Source organism: Malus domestica, chromosome 09 (assembly GCF_042453785.1).
Source record: "Malus domestica chromosome 09, GDT2T_hap1".
NCBI classification, from domain to species: Eukaryota; Viridiplantae; Streptophyta; class Magnoliopsida; order Rosales; family Rosaceae; genus Malus; species Malus domestica.
The window spans coordinates 12,557,990-12,578,173 of record NC_091669.1 but is presented as its reverse complement, the minus strand read 5'-3'; the positions used below and the strand labels follow the sequence as shown (position 1 = coordinate 12,578,173).

The 20,184-nt window shown below is 39.1% G+C and overlaps 1 protein-coding gene and 2 long non-coding RNA genes across 4 annotated transcripts; 2 read left to right on the top strand and 1 right to left on the bottom strand.

The window, feature by feature from the left end:
* The first annotated feature begins 2,069 nt into the window (after positions 1–2,069).
* On the top strand, positions 2,070–3,418 carry LOC139188251 (uncharacterized). Of its 2 annotated transcripts, XR_011571566.1 has the most exons (5): positions 2,070–2,295; positions 2,403–2,476; positions 2,560–2,657; positions 2,741–2,838; positions 3,014–3,418. It is a non-coding gene; the product is annotated as an uncharacterized lncRNA (long non-coding RNA). The 2 variants fall into 2 exon arrangements; XR_011571565.1 differs by lacking the exon at positions 2,070–2,295 and having other exon boundaries at positions 2,307–2,476.
* Positions 3,419–7,224: 3,806 nt separating this feature from the next.
* Positions 7,225–8,243, top strand: LOC139188177 (uncharacterized). The gene is made up of 3 exons (XR_011571442.1): positions 7,225–7,780; positions 7,880–7,914; positions 8,040–8,243. It is a non-coding gene; the product is annotated as an uncharacterized lncRNA (long non-coding RNA).
* Positions 8,244–8,845: 602 nt separating this feature from the next.
* LOC103443254 (mannosyl-oligosaccharide 1,2-alpha-mannosidase MNS1-like) lies at positions 8,846–14,994 on the bottom strand. Its single transcript, XM_008382069.4, has 14 exons — positions 14,477–14,994; positions 13,749–13,796; positions 13,210–13,392; positions 12,597–12,709; positions 11,951–12,016; positions 11,651–11,822; positions 11,359–11,448; positions 11,045–11,169; positions 10,862–10,927; positions 10,404–10,512; positions 10,208–10,306; positions 9,909–9,989; positions 9,657–9,827; positions 8,846–9,427 (listed from the first exon to the last, which is right to left on the bottom strand). The coding sequence occupies exons 1-14, from the start codon at positions 14,630–14,632 to the stop codon at positions 9,185–9,187; spliced, it is 1,722 nt and encodes a 573-aa protein (XP_008380291.3). The 5' UTR covers positions 14,633–14,994; the 3' UTR covers positions 8,846–9,184.
* Between the last annotated feature and the right edge of the window lie 5,190 nt (positions 14,995–20,184).

The following is a 20,184-nucleotide window of genomic DNA, read 5'->3' as shown; positions in this document are numbered from 1 at the left end:
TCCTTTACCCTTCTTGGTCACAGCAATGTAGTGGGAGTTGCCAGCTTCACGTGTTTTAATTTTGTCAGAGCACTTTGAAAAAGTGGTATGTGGTATCTGGAAAGCTGATATTACGTGTGAAGATTACAGACAAGCTTTATCTAAGGAAATCTGGCTCTCGAAGTTCTGAGAGTTGTGCCTCTTCGGTTTTTGAACAAGCAATCCCGTCGAGGATCTGACTCTCGAGATTCGGAAAGCGGTGCTACTCCGGTTTTTGAGAAAGTAATTATGTTGGGAGTCTTTTCTCGAATGTGAGTAAAGGTTGGACGTTCTTGCCAACCTGTCTTGCCGCAAAACACGGAGGTCGACACACATAGGGACTTTCCAGTTGTCAAGCAGTGGTGCTGTTCCTTTACCCTTATGGGTAATAGTAGGGTAGCTGGAACTTCGAAATTCTCGTGCCTAAACTTTGTCAGAGATCTTTGACAAAGTTATATGTGGTACCCGAGGAGTTGATGGTGCATATGGAGAGCGGTGATTGAACAGTAAGATTCACGTGCTTTTTACTTCACCAGAAATCTTCGACAGATTGCCCGTAATTTCCGCAAAGCTGATTGTGCATGTGACAGGTGCTGACGAGGCTGAAAAAGCAGGTGCTTCTTCGATTTCTGAGATCGGCCCTCGTGGTCTCTGAGCAGCCCAGCTTTTGAGAAAGCAAACGCCTCTTCGATTTCTGAGATCGGCCCTCGTGGTCTCTGAGCAGCCCAGCTTTTGAGAAAGCAAACGCCTCTTCGATTTCTGAAGCTCCGTCGAGTGCAGATTTTTATAGAGGCTGGCATTAAGTTCCACAGCACACCTGAATCTCTACCAGTAGAAGCTCATTTCTTGCACTTCTAAGATCTTGATTTGTCTGACCTCTTCCTTCTTCAACACATTTGAAAATGTCTGGACCCTCCGACCGTCGTTTTGACCTGAACCTTGGAGAAGAGACAGCCACGCCTTCTCCAGACAACATATGGCGCCCATCCTTCATATCCCCTACTGGTCCTCTTACCGTTGGGGATTCTGTGATGAAGAATGATATGACCGCTGCAGTGGTGGCCAGGAACCTTCTCACTCCCAAAGATAACAGACTACTTTCCAAACGGTCTGATGAGTTGGCTGTTAAGGACTCTCTGGCTCTTAGTGTTCAGTGTGCAGGTTCTGTGTCTAATATGGCCCAACGCCTATTTGCTAGAACCCGCCAAGTTGAATCATTGGCTGCTGAAGTGATGAGTCTCAAACAGGAGATTAGAGGGCTCAAGCATGAGAATAAGCAGTTGCACCGGCTCGCCCATGACTATGCTACAAACATGAAGAGGAAGCTTGACCAGATGAAGGAATCTGATGGTAAGGTTTTACTTGATCATCAGCGGTTTGTGGGTTTGTTCCAAAGGCATTTATTGCCTTCGTCCTCTGGGGCTGTACCTGGTAATGAAGCTTCAAATGATGAACCTCCAATGCCTCCTCCTTCTGGGGTTTTGTCAAGTACTGAGGCTCCGGATAACCACCCTCCGGTGCTTTCTCTTTCTGGGGCTCTACCGACTGCTGAGACTTCCCCTAAGCAACCTTTGTGAAGGCTCCATTTTGTTTGTTTATTTTGACTCATGTATATGTACATATTTGTGGCTTATCGAACATATTAATAAATAAGCTTTGCTTCATTTCAATATATTGTGTTAAATACACCAAAGCCTTCTTCATAAAGTTCTTTGAATTTTTGCTTTTGTTGAAACCTGTATTGTTGAAGCTTTGTGAGTGAAGCATGTAGTTTGAGGTAGTGTTCCCTTAATTTCCCGAGTGAGGAAAACTTCTCGGTTGGAGACTTGAAAAATCCAAGTCACTGAGTGGTTGTGAGACTGCCGAGTATTAAGGTGCAGTAGCATATGGTGGGAGTCCCTCAAGTCTTCAGGCGAAGAGAGTTGCCGAATGAGGTGTCTCGCTTGTTACTAATTTGTCAAAGTAACGAATCCTTGTTTCGATGTCACACATTCGCATATGCCTTGTCTAAAAATATTTCCAACTTTTGTGTGTTTGATGCTGCATGCTATTGACTAGACAAGATCAAGTGCAATTAGTAGCTTTTCTCTCTTTTTCATCTTTTCTTTGGTGGAATTGCTTTTCGTTTCCACTAATCAGCCTGAGTGGATGCAAGATAACACCATTCTCTATAGCTCAGATCGCAAAGTCGTCTTCATGAAAGTTGTTCCTTATCTTGTGAACTACAACATCTCCAAATTTGAGATCCATCAGAGTAGTACAACTCCAGAAATTCAGGTATGATGAGTAACTGTTCATCAATTTTCTGTTAACCCGTCAGACTTGTTGTGAGCTTCTAAACTCCATTTTTTCTTGTTCATCTCAACATACTTTCTTCATCGAAGTTGTTCCTCACCTTGTCAGCTACAACATATCCAAATTTGAGATCCATCGGAGCAGTACAAATCCAGAAATTCAGGTATGATGAGTGACTGTTCATCATTTTTCTGTCAACCTGTCAGACTTGTTGTGAGCTTCGAAACTCCATTTTCTCTTGCTCAGATCAACATACTTTCTTCATCGAAGTTGTTCCTTAACTTGTGAACTACAACATATCCAAAATTGAGATCCCTCGGAGCTGTATAACTCAAGAAATGCAGGTATGATGAATGACTGGTTATGATTTTTCTGTCAACCCGTCAGATTTGTTGTGAACTTTTAAACTCTATTTTCTCTTGCTCAGATCAGCATGCTTTCTTCATTGAAGTTGTTCCTCAGCTTGTGAACTACAACATATCCAAATTTGAGATCCCTCGGAGCTGTATAACTCAAGAAATTCAGGTATGATGAATGACTGGTTATTATTTTTCTGTCAACCCGTCAGATTTGTTGTGAGCTTCGAAACTCCATTTTCTATTGTTCAGATCAGCATGCTTTCTTCATTGAAGTTGTTCCTCATCGTCTCTTTCATAACATATCAAAAATTCAGAATGAACTAATGGTTAAATATTTCCAGATCTTCGAAACATCACAGCAGCTTCGAAATCTGCAAGAATCCGACTGTCATGTTTGGAGCTTCAACACTTTAATTTCCGTCGCTCAAACAGAAATGGTTCCTTCTTGAAAGTTGTTCATATGCTCAAAAACTATAGGGTGTCCAAAATTCAGCTCCATTGGAGAAGAGCAGAGGTTGCAGAAATTTGATAGATGAAAGGAGGCGGAAGAGGGAGAGAGAGAAAAAGTCTCTTGGGTTGGATTTCTATTTTGGGGCAGATTCCAAGTTTTGTAGCACCTTCATTATTGATGAATTGCTTGTACTTTTGTCCATTATGAAACTTGGGACTTTGGCTTGTTGTTGGATCTATTATAATATGTTTGGGAACATATATAAGTGAATAAATAAGAAGGAAAATTTTGGGCCCTTGTGGGTGTAAAACAAAAAATGTTTATGTTTACCCAAGTGTTTTTGTACAAGTTCAAGGGAATCTTGGGTTTTGTGAACAAAATTTGTTTATTTGGAGCAAGGTTTTGTGTTGAAGCTTTGTAGGTGAAGCTTTTTTAGGTGAAGCTTTGTAGGTGAAGCTTTTTTAAGTGAAGCTTTTCGGGTGAAGTTTTTTTGGGTGAAGCTGTGTGGGTGAAGCTTTTTAGGTGAAGCTTTGTGGGTGAAGCTTTTTTAGGTGAAGCTGTTTGGGTGAAGCTTTTTGGAGGTGAAGTTTTTTTTGGGTGAAGCTTTTTTAGGTGAAGCTTTTTGGGTGAAACTTTTTGGATGAAGCTTTTTGGGTGAAGTTTTGGAGGTGAAGCTTTTCGGGTGAAGCTTTTTGGATGAAGCTGTTTAGGTGAAGCTTTGTGGGTGAAGCTTTTTTAGGTGAAGCTGTTTGGGTGAAGCTTTTTGGAGGTGAAGGTTTTTTTTTGGGTGAAGCTTTTTTAGGTGAAGCTTTTTGGGTGAAACTTTTTGGATGAAGCTTTTTGGGTGAAGTTTTGGAGGTGAAGCTTTTCGGGTGAAGCTTTTTGGATGAAGCTGTTTAGGTGAAGCTTTGTGGGTGAAGCTTTTTGGAGGTGAAGTTTTTTTTTTGGGTGAAGCTTTTTTAGGTGAAGCTTTTTGGGTGAAACTTTTTGGATGAAGCTTTTTGGGTGAAGTTTTGGAGGTGAAGCTTTTCGGGTGAAGCTTTTTGGATGAAGCTGTTTTTTTTTTTTTTTTTTTGGCGCTTGACACGGTCTTCATTTGCTTGTTTTGTAGTGACTGTGGAAGACAGATTGCTTTCTGATTGAGAAGGGTTCCGGCATCGCTTTGCACCATCTTCCTGTGGGTAATATAGGAACTTCCTTATGTTTTGATCATGCATGTAGTGATAGAATTTGTTTCTTCTTATTGTAAATGTCAGAGCCTGGAAGTTCTAGTGATGAGGGCTCTTCTAGCTTTAGCTCTAAGTCTGAGTCTGCAATGTCGGAGTCTTCAGGGTCTTTGTTAGAGTCCTGTACTAGAGAAACATTGGATGATCTTCCCAACCGTCGAACTTTAGCTATTGCTAGTTCTTCCTCCATGGCGTTGGGTGAGGGGGTTTCTCCTGATATGTCTTTGCCTCGGCGGAGGCATGGTTATAAGCCCGCGCCATCACCTCAGAGTAAGTCTTCTAAGTATTGGCATTGATCATGTATTTAAAGAAACAATCACGTAGGCCTGCCGTGAAGGCTTTGAGGGCAGTCTTGTCGTCTGCCTCGGCACACCGGGAGTATTCATGGCTGAAGCGGCCAGCATACATACGTAATGACTCGTCTGGCTTCTGGCGGATAGTGTACAGGTCATCTGCAGAGTGCAAGCGATCGGTTTGGAAAATGTGTTGGGAAACAAATAGTTTCCTCAATTCCTCAAATGAGTCTACCGTCTCAGGTGTAAGACGACAATACCAATTTAGAGCTTCGCCAGAGAGGGTGGAGGGGAAGAGAAGACATCGCTCTTCGTCGGTGTGCATCCGGTATGCCATGGTGGACTCAAAGAGGTTAAGGTGCTCAATCGGGTCCTCTTTTCCAGTATAAAGTTGCAAGCCAAGCTTCTGCTTTGTCTTTGTTTGAAGGGGGGTGTTGAGGATCCTCCTTGTAAGAGGGCCAGGCCTGGGTTGGTTCTAGTCAGGTATTTCAGCCTGACGTTCAGCCTTCAACTTGTTTACTTCCTCAAGAAGTTGTAGGACAAGGGGGTCCTGAGCGGAGTTATGTGCCACTGGAGCTTTCTTTCGTAAATCTCCATCTCCTCTTGGAATTAGGAAGGTTTGATCAAGGGCATGTGATTTTTCCCTGGACTCGCTGTACTGGCTTCCAGGTTATGTCTGTCAGAACACCTCTGAGTCCCCTGTACCCTCATGTCTCTCTAGGACTTGTTGCACCTTCCCCAAGTTGGTGGCCGGCTCGGGCCGTGGCAGGGGACCGAGTCTCTCAGAAATCCTTGGGTCATTGATCTTTGAGCTTATATGGATGGAATTCTCTCGACGTTGCTTCAGGAAATCCCGACAATCGCGAAAGACGGCTTTCGATCCTTCTGCCCCTTCAGCAAAGAGGTGTCTCCCTCCGCTTCTCATGGTTCGGGTCGAAGCAACTGGGTTAAGAGAAGCCTCATGTTGATTATCAAATCGAGGGGTAATTTGTTCCCTATCAGGGATATCTATGTCGAATGCATGTGACCCTCCATGTTGGAGGGCACCCAGTTGATGGTTAACTTCCACGGGGGCAACAAGCTCGCGTGTCTGAGCTTGCCTAGCTTCGTGAAGTGTCTCGAAGAGCTTCTCATATTGCTCCTGGAGGACCTCATTCCTCATTGCTATCTTGTTGTTCTGAGCTTCCAACTCATCGACTTTAGCTTGAAGAAGAACTCGTTTTCCTTCCTTCTTTCGTTGTTTCGCACTATGTGCAAGGGGGGTGTCATTCTGTGTGCTGTGGCTTCCTTCGCTTCCCATGCTGGAGAGGGATGCCTGATCAAAAGAAAGTGTACGAATGATAGAAACCAGCTTGACACAGCTGAAGAGAGTAGGAATAAGTGTCGTTTCCCACAGACGGCGCCAAATGTTGATGCACAAAATCAGCGAAGACTTTGGTACAACAGAAAGTGTCAGGTTTTGTGACCTTCGCTTGGTTGCTTCGGTCACTAGTGAGGATAAGTACGTAAATGAATAGAGACAGAGAAGCAAACACAGGATGTACGTGGTTCACCCAGATTGGCTACGTCCACGGAGTAGAGGAGTTCTTATTAGTAGTGAAGGGCTTACACAAGTACAAGGGATCAAGCTCTCAATTTAGTGAGTTCTTGTGAATGATTTAACACAAATGGCATTAGGCAATATTGTGGGGGAATGACCCCTATTTATAGAAAAACTTGTAGCTTTGTCACATTGACATGTGTCATGTTATGATTGGTTCTTGATGTCGACACGTGCTGCGCTCTGATTGGCTTCTAATCTTGACACGTGTCGAGTAGTGATTGGCCTCTTGGTCGGAGGGGAACTCTTCTGGGTCCTTGACAGTATAGCGTTGGCCGGTGCTCGGTAGTTTCGGGATTGGTCAAGTATGGTACAAACAGAATGCATAATTCATAATTTCGGATCAAAACTTGAAATCCTTAAATGCTTTTTGTTAATACTTTATTATATAAAAAATTTAACTTATAAGCAAAAAAATTATTATCGCACTGTAATTCTAGTGTCACCAAGAATCATCGTTGAGACTTGTAATTACTCTCAAACGAATCTCAAGTTAATCCACTAACATTATTTTTTGTCCAAAAAAGCTATTGAAAATGGGCTGGCAATATGAGATCTCGACACTGTATTTACTCACATCCTTATCTCATTTTGATTGTATTAAATTCAGAAACAATGAGAAAGGCTTGTGCAAGTTCTAGTGTCACCTATATTTTGGTAGTTTTTTATCAACTGATACGTAGAGATGGGCTAACAGTTATGGTAGATGAGTAAATGCGGTTATTTACTCATAACCGTTTAAGTTTTTACTCGTATAATCGTTTACCGATTAGGTAATTGCATAAACTATTATACTCATACTCATAATCATTTATAAAGGGTTAACCGTACTCATTTAACCATAACTACATACATATTTATCCGTTTTTAACTCATTTACCATTTTTTACCCATTTACCTTTGAGTCTCACTTTGAGTTTCCATCTTAACAACCACAAAATAACCAAACGACACAAGCAAAGCATATTACAGAATAGGGGAAAGAAAGAAGGTTCTGAAAGGAAGAAAGGAATACCTTGGAAACTGCAAATGGACTGGATTGTCATCGTTCGTGGGCCGGCCCGCCTCCCCCTGCTTCGGCATCTGCTTGTGAATGTAAATTACTCGATCGTCTGAGTGCGCCCCCCATTTAATTAGGGTTTAGAATGGAGACCATGAGCAGCGGCAGGTAACGAAGAAACTGCAGTGGACCTATACGATGACAAGGTCCACTATCTGTTTCCATAAAGAAGCTCTCTGGGGTACGTTCTTCAATCTCTGAAGCGGCGCATCTGATGTGTTTATACAAAGAGGATGTCTTCATTTATATATATACACAAGTGAAAGATAGAAAAACAATTTGCTTTCCATCCTTCCTGCAGACGATGAGAATCTGCAGGACGTGTGGGCTACGAATGTAGAAGAGGTCTTTAAGCTTCATGGCCTTGCATGCACATTGAACTGGCCTTGCATGCACATTTGATCCGCGCAGCGGCTTTTTCTTTGAATAGGGTTTGAGCGCTCTCATGCCTGCTGCAATTGGTTTGCCCACAAGCGTGGTAATGTACATGATACCTGTCGCACGACGACTACTCTTATCACTTACACGTTTAGTTTTACATGAAAGCTGACGTTCAATTCGTGTTATAATTGATCAGAACTCCAACCAATAGTTGCCGTTTTGTATTACAGGGTAGGCATTGCGTAACTTTCCTTCCATTTTCGTTCCATAGCAGGTGTCTGTAATTTATTATTTATAGAGGTCGCTGTGCAAGAGCTGATTGTTTTGCCTCTGCTAATGTTATTTACTGTGTGCAGGATGAGTTTGAACGCAAGTACAATCATTTGATGGATAAATTCGAGAACGGATGCGTGAGTAAAGTGACCCTACCGCCATCAGGCTACTCATGCAGATACTATTTTAGATTCACTTTCTGTCAAGTGCACACTCGTTTATTCCATTGTTTTATCTTTCTCGATGCGTTTGGAATGCAGGAACTTGCTAGAGAGTTGTGCTGCATGCATGGTTGTGTATTTGGTAAGTCTTATTATTTTGTGATTTTGATGGATACATTCTAGCTTTGTATTTCTGTTCTTACGACATCATATGAACAGGCAGAACATATTGTTACTCCGGCTCATACACGTGCAGGAACAGATGCAGTTGGGAATCTAGCTTTGTATTTCCTTCATGAAGGGATTCCTTACAATGACGCTCTGACTCTCGTGCGAGATGAATATAAACATGGGAACTTTAACGAAAAGCATCTGGTACTGTTCACTTTAACGAAAAATCACATTTTTACACTAAAAAATCCTAGTACTATTCACTTTACCCTTTATTTTGTCCTTATCATTAAAACTCAAAGTTTTAAAGCCATTTTCATTAGTTTTCCTTATAAACAAGGGCTAGACTTCATGGAGATGATCGGAGGAGACAATTGCACCCGAAGTCTCTTGCTCGAATCCCCCTTCCCGTAATTTAATGTAAGATTATTTATCGTTTGTCAAAACAAAAAGTCTAAGATTACAAACATATTCAAATTATAAACATACCACCACATTTCCAAGTAAAGCCCAATGCCCCATGTGAGAGAGAGAGAGAGAGAGAGTGAGAGATGATCTGGAAATAATCAAATAAGTGCCATTGAAATGTCAAAAATCAAATGGAGGGGGAAATTCAAACCAAAACATTCCTCCCATCAAATTACAAATGTTGATCCATATTCCCAAATGGGTAATAAGAGCTAGGAATATCCATTTTTTCCTGTGAGGTAACCACTGACATAAGAGCATACGTATGTTACCATAGAATACAACTTCCACCACCAGGCCAAATTTGTAGAGCCGAATCATTTCCTCCTTGTACAAAAGCGGCCATCGAATCTCAACAGACTAATGTATTTTACTCCACCCTTCATCTACTTGGACCCTAGAATTACACTAGGATTATAGAAAACCTATTAATCTCGTGATCGACCTTCCTTTCTCCCGCGCAATCTAATCTTTGGTCTATCGTTCCCATTTGCTTTTCCAGATGTGTCTGCATCATGCCTGGCCATAATTTTTATTGGGTGAGCTTCCGTGTTGAAAACCCATTCGTCTAGGGAGATGACAGAGGATGGCGAAAATAGAAGATAGAGATATTTGAGTGTCTCCGCAAGAAAGAAGCTTTGCATCATGTTGTCTTTGTCACCAGTGTTAACCTGAAACAACCAACAACCGGCATAAATGAAAAGCCGCAAAATCAGTAAAAGACAAAATTTATTTCACCTGCTCCGAACTTAAGTATACTGAAGAGTAAGTAGCTTTGATTTGTTCAAATATTCATGAGATTCAAGGAATGAAATACAATAGAAAAAGTTGCAATAAAAGGTACGTAGAAGGAACTCGAATGCAGATGCAGTGTTAGTTATGGGTTTAAGAAGTGCATACGTCTTTTAGTCCAACATATCCTGACTCTATGCGGGAGTTCTTTTCAAATGCCTGAAATATATTCCAGCCCCACTCTTGGTATGTCTTGTTGCCAGTCAAACGCCAGAGGTAAAAAAGTGATTCAATTGTCTCTGGTCTCAATATATTCCATGACGTACCCACGCTCAAGTCCTGGAAATTTCAAACATAGACCAACCTCTGAGCAAATATTAACTATATTTCGTAGTCTAAACGAAACTCAGGATAACTAACCTGCCCATCATGAAAGAAATAATTCTCTCCAGATAACTTTGTTGGTGTTGACTGGTAGAAGTTATAGCATGTCCAAGCAAGCTGAAAATAGGCTTGCAGAATCAGTCAAAGGTTCAAAGGGTAAAACAATTTTACAAGCTTTATTTGTAACTTTTTGCTAATAAGAAAAAAGTTTTGTGCAGAATAACACACACATACTATCTCACTCAATAGAGCTTGTCCAACTGACATGGAATATGCGTTCAAAATAGGCCTTAAAATTCCAAAGGTGAAACTCAAATCTTTCACGGAAGTAATACCTCTTCTGCAAGTGATAAGAATTGCTTAGATTCATCAGGACCATAACCAGATGACCCTAAAGCCAGCATTCCTGGAGCAAAGCATGCTAGTTCGTCCATCTGCATTTTTATATGCAAAGGAAATGCTAGTTAAAATGTAACAAAGTAATTATCGCCATGGCATTCAATGATACTGCAACTGCAATCAATAATTTACCTTGTTTGTCATAGTGTTTCCATTCTTCTCACATAAATATGCAAAAGAGGATGGTGTTGTTCTCCGGATCAAGCTCAACAGACCTTTCATTGATTTCTCCCACATATCTCTGCTTCCAACATTCCACAAGAATTTTGACATCAAGACAAACTTAAAGACCATGACCACATATCCACTTCAAAAACAAGACTTTTAGAAAAGAAAAGGTTCAAATATAAATTAAAATTGAGGAACCACATGACTTTTTGAGCCTCGTACAGGACTTTTTGCCCTTAAAGAATATAGGTCATAGTACCAGAGCCAAAAGCTGTGTGATGCCTTTTTGGTTTTTCTATTGTTAAGCTCCATGGCAAATTGGGTCTTTCAAGTAGATATGCTTCCCATAGCTTTTGAAACCAAATGGAACATTTTGTGGAAAAGTGGTTATAATCATCAAAAGACAAAGACAAACTTCTTACCTATAAGGCTTTACAGCTGAAGTTTTGTTCCCCAGTATCCAGACTTTGAGTAAATATTCATAGAAGCTGCAAACAATTGCCTAAAGTTAATCCCAACATTGTTTTAAGCCACTCACAACAAGTATACCTAATGAAACCTGAATCTTGAAAATTACATAATTCATATTAAAAATTAATGCTTACCTGTCACCCATTGCACCGAAGGTTATAGTGGAATATCCTGATCTTCCTCTTTCGGGATCAATATAAATAGGAAGCAACCCATCATCAGGGAAAGTTTTGTTAAGCGCCACTATAACATTCTCAGCCTAGGAATCACAAGTAATTAGTTTTTCACACCAATGAAATGACAGTCACTGATCTATCTTTTGTATACATGTTAATATGCGCAACAATTCATACTATGGCTAACTTCATGGGCTGCGTTAACGTGCTGCAATGTGCTATTTGACCAGGGAAAGGAAAAAAAAACCTAGTAAATAAGAAAGTATATATACCCTCTGCTGGTACTTTGGGTCTCCTGTCCTCTGAGAAAGAGCAATAAACTCCACCTGTTCTGTGCCAGAATCTGCCAAGATACTTTCACCCTAAAGACATGATGAACTAAAATATCAAAAATTTATCAAATGAAATTTTAAAACACTACTTGTAAATATTCAAATGTTTCAGATAAATCATGAAAGAGATCTATGCATGCAACACTATTAGTGAATAAACTCAACTTAGGTTAATGTTATTATATCATAACAAGAGACTATCTGAAAATGGTAGCTCTTTTTCACCACTTACTCCGGTCCATGAAGGATTGTGCGGCTTTCCATGTGCCAAGTTGATAATGTTGTAAGGGATCCCACTAGGTGTGTCCCATGCAGGCAGCAATCTGTCTGCAATCTCTCTAGCTTTATCAAGGAAAAGTTTATCTTCTGAGAGATCATATGCACTGAGAAGTCCACCTACAACTCTGGTAATTTCAGAAAAACAATAGACACGATACATCAGAAAATCTGCTGTCAGAGGAGGAAAATAAAGTGCAAGCCCAGGTGCCGAAAATAATTAAAATCAACCATATATTAAACCTTATAATGCAACCTTATGGTTGTCTCAAAAACACTAGCCTCATAATCCTTGTCAAAATCCAATGAGGTTGCAACCCACCTGCCAAGAATAACATATAAATTATAAACATTTATTACCAAGATGTAACATGTAACGTTGTAGAATGAGGTTTGGGCAAAAAGAAAAAACAAAGATGTCAAGGCAAGAAAATGGGAAAATAAATGAATAATGAAAGTCATAGTAAGAGGGATAAACAAGAATACACAAACTTTAGTGCGCCCTAGGGTTGACGACATCAAGATACAAGAATACAACAGAGTAAAAGAGGAGGAGAATAACAAATAATAGAGATAAGTAAATATGAGGGATCGTACGAAATGAGGAATATTTTCCCTTTTTCTTTTGCAATATACAAGCAAGCATAAACAAAAGAAAAGGTCATCTAAGATAGTTTACACAGTGCAATGAAAATCTGTCAAAGCACTGTTGCAAAGATTAATTGGTTCACGTTGAAGGAGCAAAAGGACAAGAAGCTAAAATGACATACATAGAACAAAGGCCCTACATAGGACTTGATAGTTAACATATATATGCTCCTACATAGGGCCAAGTAGCCAAAGATTAATTTGGTCCACTGAGTATGCTACCAAAGAATATGAAAATCGAAACTTCAACTCACTCTCTAGCTTTTTGGAACTGCTCATGAAGCCCCATTATATACAACGTATCAAGAGAGTCTACTAGTGTTGCTCCAAGACCACCAAAGCTATTGACACCATTCTTTGATTGTGGCTGGTACATGCAAAACAGCTTTGGTGTTAAAAATTTGTACAAAAATAATAACATCACCAATAACAAGGAAAGTCAAAAAATACTATCAAATTTGTGGTTGTTACAAATAGAACTGTCACTGAACCCAGACAACTTTAATGCTCCTAGATTCTTTAGTGAGCACAGACACAGAAATGTAGTTTATCAGAATAGAGACATGAACACCTACACTAATTTTATTGAGCAAAATGTCAGATGGAGATCTCAAAGTTAGACAAAAGCTTGAAAACCTTGACAAAGTCACAACTGCAGCAAGCTATACCAATGATTAACTAAAGATACACCAAAAGAATACTAAAACCTTGTAAATTGAATTCATCACAAAGCACAAAAGGAACATGTGGGTAGAAAAAGACCATAATACAGTGTGAACTGCTACGCCTTTAAAGTAAAACTTAAACAGTGTAGATATAACATTTAAAAATGAAATAGATAATGGCAAACAGAAGGGATCGTTATACCTGAAGTTCATCTTGGCCCCATGCATACTTCTCATATGAACTCCACGCATGAATCATAGCTTCTTTGACTTTTTCTCTTCTTTGAATGTCAATTGGGTCCAGGCCAACCTCTTTCTCACCATCCCTGTCCTTCAACGTATTCTTTTTAGCGGCATCACCTTGCACATTTTGTGAGTCTTCAACCTGAGCGTACAATATACAATGACACATGACACATATCTACCTTTTAAAATGGATTAAAATACTGCTTTATGGTATTCTGAGACACAAGTGTTCATATCCAGGAACAAATAGATAATCAAATCAGATTGCAAACAACCATAGAGAACATAACTTGTACAATTTCAAAGAACAGTTGAGGCGGAATAAGAAGAGCTTAGAGCTCTATTAATCTAAGTGTTATAATTGAAAACTTTTGGGATTGATAGCTATGGCAGCAACAGTACCGCCCCACTCCAAATAAATGAATGAAAAGATAGTGACTGAAGGCCAATTAAGAAGCTCAAGCTTGAACACAAACCAAGGCATAAGACGCTTACCAAACTTTTCAAATGGCTCAGTTGTTCATTTAACTTGGCCACTTCTTCCTGCAATTCATACATAACATCATTAGATGCGGAAAATAAAAAAATAAAAAAAGTGAAACTTGATTCAATTTCTAATGCAAGAAGTGAAACTCTTGCATCTGGGGAACCTAGTTACTCCTGAACGTAACATCACATGAGAAATTTATACATCACTTTTCCATTTCCGTATAACCCGGGCCGGGATTGTCCTTTAAATATAAAAGGCTTCTGCCATCCGTAACATTTTATGATATATTCCATTAGACCAGATGCTCCTCCTCTCATAGTCATAGTTATAACAATCAAACCAACGTTTTCCACATGCATAATTTAACACTTTGTCCGAAATTCAAAATCTTTTCGAAACAAACAGGACATTGAAGGTAAACAAACACATTAAACATTTTTTCATAGAATTTAACACTTCGTCCGAAATTCAAAATCCTTTCGAAACAAACAGGACATTGAAGGCAAACAAACACATTAAACATTTTGTCAATTGCAGTTACTGAACTTCAAATTCCCCTCTAACGCGATCAAACCTTTTTTTCAGCCACAGGTAATAACCCTAAATGGAAACCGCTAATCCATACTTCAAATTTACACCCCCATTCTCCCACACTTTCTCAGCAACCAAACAGAGCATACAACACTCAAAAACCCAAATCAAAGAAAGTAAAATAACCGAGAGGGAGACGAACCTCGTGCTCTTTGAGGAGAGTCTGGCGGTCCCAGACAACCAGAGTGACGCAAACGAATGCTATCAAGAGCAAAGCCAGGCGTTGCGGCCGCTTCAAATAATACGCCGGGTTGCAGTACCTCAATCTGCTCGACGACGAAGATCTGACCCTGGCCATGGCAGCAAACAAACACTGACCCTCCGATTCAGAGACACAGCATGCAGGTCGCAGCGAGACAAAGAAAACGTCTTTCTTCGATCTGGAACCAACGAAACGGCGTTCAAATTGTTTTGCAGGATCGAAACGCCGGAAATGAAAACGGGAGTGAGTGCAATTAAAGACGTTTCGAGCTGCGATGCGATCTCCCGTCAAATGGGATGCGCGTTTCGGTACCGGCGAAGAAACGGGCGAGGACTTTGAAATTTCAGAGAGAGAAAAAGATAGTATTGTGGGAAGGTGGAGACTGAAAGACGAAGAAAAGAATTTTGTTGTCTGTTTTTAAGAAAATTAAAAATGGATGGTTTGTCCGTAAAAACGGCAAAGAATTTTGTAGGTATGTCTTGGTCAACACAAGGGATTCAAGTCTTTGATTAATATTTTTTTTATTAATTAAAGTAGATTGTAGCTTATATAGAAAAATATTGACAAAACCAACATTTACATACACAAAAAAGTTTTTATTAGAGTTTGATTGATTGATAAAATTATTATTATATGAATTGATGAATATGATGCGATTTATTGATATTGAATGTCAATTGGCATACACGTTATGAGTTTTAACGCTCGTTTGAGAAGTGCTTTTAAATAATTGAAAGAGTTTTTATAAAAAAAAATATTTATCAAACAAATCCTTAGTAATAATATAAGTTAAATCTAGAAAAACACTTAACGTGTTTTATACAAGAAACAAATAATAGGTGTTTCTTTCAAGAATCACTTAAGAGCAACTCCACCGTTGCAAAGGTCCCCTAGGGCTATTCATTATTTAATTCATCCAGTGAACAGTAAGTAACTGTCCTTGATAGTAACTGTCTTTTGCATCTCCACCCCTACACCGAATAGCCCTTACAATAGGTAATAAAATATTTTTTTATTTATAATTAATATTATATTATTTGCTTCGTATAAATTAATATTATATTATTAATTTATCTTTTCCTTTTGGAAATCTCTTCCTATCTCTCGAAACTTCTACCATTTTTTTTCTTCTTCCTTTCCACTCTCTCAGTCCCCTTTCCCTCATTGTCTTCCTTTTTTTCTCCGGCCGACCGTCTCCCTCCCCACTCTCTTTTTCTCCCCCATTTCTCCCTGTTTTCTTCCTCTAAGGAGGAAGCTACAGATTTTGCACCTGATTTGGATCGAAACACCAGCAGGTCTTTCTTCTTGTTCCTCAAAGCAGAGAGAGCACTACAAATTCGAAATCACAAATCAAATTTCTACTATAATTTATGTTTTACAACTCCAAATTTGATTTCGTTTTTTCCTACAAATTTCTGGACAAGAGCACTGCAAGGTAATTGACTTCTGGGTTTACCGCAGATTTTGATATTTTGTGTAATTCAGATTTATAAGCTTTAATCTTTGGAAGTGTTGTTCATGGTGGATTAAGCTTATTGGAAGCTTAACTGGACGAGTTCATCGCTGAAGCAAAAAGGGGGTTGAGTTCGCGGGACGGAGATCAGCGAGAGCTGTTTCTGATTTGATGACTGGAGAAGGGGCTGCAGCTCATGTACGAAGGAGAAGGCAAGATTTTGTGACTGTGACTTCTATCTAAGGCAGTCCAGTCCAATGAGATTTAAAGAAGCCAAACAAACGTGCCCTTAATGGTTAAATTTTGTTCTTTTTGTTGTGCATGTTTTCTGTTTCGTTTTTCCAGAATCCAGCGAGCTCCGTGACAAATCCCGGCCAATCTCGACCACGGTTGTTACTCACAGTAGTATAATCTTGTTCCTTTTCATTTTAGCATCATTTTTGTGCTTAAATTACAAATTTTAATGGAGTTTTAAGTCGAGATCGGAAGCGGGATGAATCCCTGCCAAATATTCCGGTGTTCTCCCTCGACACTAAGATGAGGGGGAGTTTGGCTAAGCCACACAATGTGTGATCTAATTTGGTATAGAATTCGCCATCCACGAGATTCAAACCTAAGACCTCTCACTTCCAAGTGAAAAGAAATATCATCATACCGTAATCCTGAGTGACTTGTTAGACTACAAATTTGAACGCTTAATTAGGTGATTGTGTTTCAATTAGGTGATTTATGTTTCAACATGTATACCAAGTATTGCACAATGTGAGTTTATTCCATGAGCCACTTAAATTTTTAATGAAAATTTTGCCATACTCGTTTGAAAATACTTTAAAAAACAAAATTTATGCTTGAAAGCATTTTCAGCTTCAACACTTCTATTAAAAGCACATTAACTATTTTATAAAGGTGAAAGAACTTCTTGAAAGAAGTACTTGAAGTAATTCATGATACAAGCACATAGGTGCTTTGTTTAGAAAACACTTAAATGTTTTTTGAACAAAGAATCACTGTCAACTTTCTCAGCCAAACATATTAAAAACATGCTTTTAGTGATATAAAAAAAGCACTTTTCAAACAGGCTTAGAGCATCTCTAGAATACTAACTAAATTTTTGTTATTGAAGCTAGCCAAATGACTCAAGTGTTAATTTGGCTAGTCTAACAATACTAGCATGTTTCAATATTACGTTTTCGTAAACTTAATAACCCAATTTTTTTTTCTTCTCCTGAAGCAAGTGTATTTTTGTTCATCGCTCTCAAGTGGTGGTAGTGTTCACCACTCTACTTATTATCATTACATGAGTTTAAATTTTGAGATTTGTATCCATCTACTAAAAAAATCTCAAAATTTAAACTCAGCCCACAAACAATGCAATTTTATAGTTTTAATGTTTTGCAATAATTTAACCGTCTCCTTCTTCTCCTTACTAAATTTAGCTAGTTTTTTTTCTTCACAAGTTTAAGATAGTCATTTAATGTTTTGCAATAATTTAACTGTCTCTTTCTTCTCCTAACTAAATTTAGTTAGTTATTTTTTTTTTCCACGAGTTTAAGATAGTCATTTAACCAGCAATCATAAACTTTTTTTTGATATATACATTTTTTGTTAAAGTAAGGGGGGTGTAGTCAATTTGGATTTCACAAGATTTTAAAGGTCTATTTGGTACTCTACTTGAATCCAACTTTTTTAAGTGAGAGATTTGAAAGGATTTTATGTGACAACCCCTCCAAATAGTGATTTTACAAAAATGCCCCTAGAGGTAAAGATTTTGACTTTCATTGACCATCGGTTATAGAGATGTAGGACTTATTCTTCTAGCGTATCCTCGTAGTACTCGTCACTACGAGTGCATAGGCGAAAGCCGCTTGCGAATCTGGGTTTTAACAATATAGTTACAGACATTTGAAGTCATCTTATTAAATTTTAGATTAGAAATTAATTAAACTCCCACCTTGTGGGAAAGAGGCCAATCAGATAAAGGAGAAGTGACCAATCAAAAATTGGGAGAGACAACCAATCAGGAGAAAGGACCTCCCCTTTTCCCGTCGACCCATCCACGTACCCAACCAGTTTCGATCCGATTTAATTCCGACGGTTTCCTCTATTTTTTCCGTTGTACCACCACCATCCAACACTTGCAATCGCCTCCACAACCTCCCCTCTACCTTTTCCACTCAAGATTGAAGGGTTTTAGGTCCAAAATCGCGAAGAACTTCACCTGATAACCCAGAGGTGCTCGACGACGATTCCACTATTCCAACGAGTTTCACCAATCACCACCACCCTTAATCAACTCCCCTTGGACCCAGGAACAAGACCCAACCAATTGTAGGGGCGTCGGAACACCAAGGAAGGAGAATCGAAGCTCACCCATTCTAGGGTTTTCGACGGGTTTGAGTGAAATTGGAGCTTTTCCCGGCCAAATTGGACTTGGCTACAGATATAAAACTTGCTCTACTCATTGAGATCTTTATTTTTGTGAAATTTGGTAATTTTTGAAAATAGTTGATTTTTTCGACGAGTCTGGACCACGGCGCGTGGGCTGAGACCCCACCTGACCTTCATAGTCTAATTTGGATGCCTCGATTCCTTATTTGACATCCGATTAACGAAATTCCATTGTTTGGGTATAATTTCGCTAAGGTCCGCCACTGGAACATTATAATAATCGACGATTCAACTGTTGTATCGGTACCAAACTTTAATCGTGATAATACGTAATATTTGTGAATATTAGGAACTGACGGATTGGTCCGCCACTTGAACATTATAGTAATTGACGATCCAACTGTTGGATCGGTACCAAACTTTAATACGTGATAATATGTACTATTTATGAATATTAGGAACTGACGGAACGAGAATCCATCATACGGATCTTCCCGAATTGGATTTGTAAGTTCGTAAAATAAAACGTTGTCCGCCACTTGAATTGTGATTGGTGGAGATTCGACCGTTGGATCGTGGTAAGATTTTAGTATGTTGTTTTAGAAGCATAATGTGGATCTTAGAACTTATGGATCGGAAATCCAAGGTACAGATCTTCCGGATTGAGTTACGTAGGGTTGTGGACCCTACAGTCGACCTTTGACTGACGGTTGGCTTTTGGTCAATGGGTTACAAATCATTTTAAAATGTCCTTGGGGATGTGTTTTATGTAAGTTACGTTTTCTGTCGATAAGAATTTTGAGACGTGATTTGATATTTGTTCTAGGCGACGATTGTTTGTGACACCTAGATATTCGTGCTAGAAAGTTGTAGCGCGGACTTCAGGTGAGTGGGTCTTTTCCTTTTTATAGTATATATATATGATTGGTAGTTTCCATTTATGCATTTGAAAAAGAATTCTTACTTACGCCTGGACTAGACTAAAGTTTATAAGAATTAGCGAAATGACGAAATTTATGAAATATGCTAATCCTACGGAATACGCAAGTAAGGTTATTATGTTGATCAGAATTATTGAATTGTTATGACATGCTTACATTTATGTATTATGCTCATCATTGCTACATCTTGGTGTTAGTGTTCGCCCAGGGCCAAGGCCAATCCTTCACGTGTATGTTCACATTCGCACCGCACGCTCGCCTTGGATCCAAGTAGGTGACAGTCATGTCGTATAGGTTGCATTAGGCAACTCCGACTCGTAGGTGACCGCGGATAACGCCAGTCTTCACGTGATTGTAGCACTAGAGCGTATATTATGATTACACTCAATCCTGTCGTACATGTCACATTAGGCGACTTCGACTCGTGTGCTAGCATAGATTGATGAGCATCAGTTCAGTCATGCAGGTCGCATTAGACGACTCCGACTTGTGCTAGTATAGATTGATTGAACACCTGATTTTACTTATATTACTATTGAGATTTTACAGGCTACGATAAGTATTTTTATACTATACGTAGTAAGTATATTTTGTAAACTATACTTGTTTTACGACGATGGGTTATAATGTTTTCAAAAAGTTTTTTATAAAACTTTATTTTCAGGCCCATTCACCCTTTTTTTTGCACCTCCAGGTTTTAATAGTTGAGCTTTCTTATCGATGAGGATTCGTGGCAAATCTTGGTATTGTAAATTACCTTCCATGGTATGATTCTCAATCCACTTTACTGTACTTTACGTATACTTTGACATCACGTGTGAAATGAGTTCATTCCCGCTCACACGCACTCTTATATTTATGCACTT

Bases quoted from the DNA above. Each gene is read 5' to 3' on its own strand.
- LOC103443254 (XM_008382069.4), bottom strand. From the start codon at position 14,632: ATGGCCAGGGTCAGATCTTCGTCGTCGAGCAGATTGAGGTACTGCAAC. The intron at 12,017-12,596 runs GTGAGTTGAAGT...TATTCTTGGCAG, and splicing joins CAGTTCCAAAAAGCTAGAGA to GTGGGTTGCAACCTCATTGG. The intron at 10,513-10,861 runs GTAAGAAGTTTG...TGTTGGAAGCAG, and splicing joins TCAGCTGTAAAGCCTTATAG to AGATATGTGGGAGAAATCAA.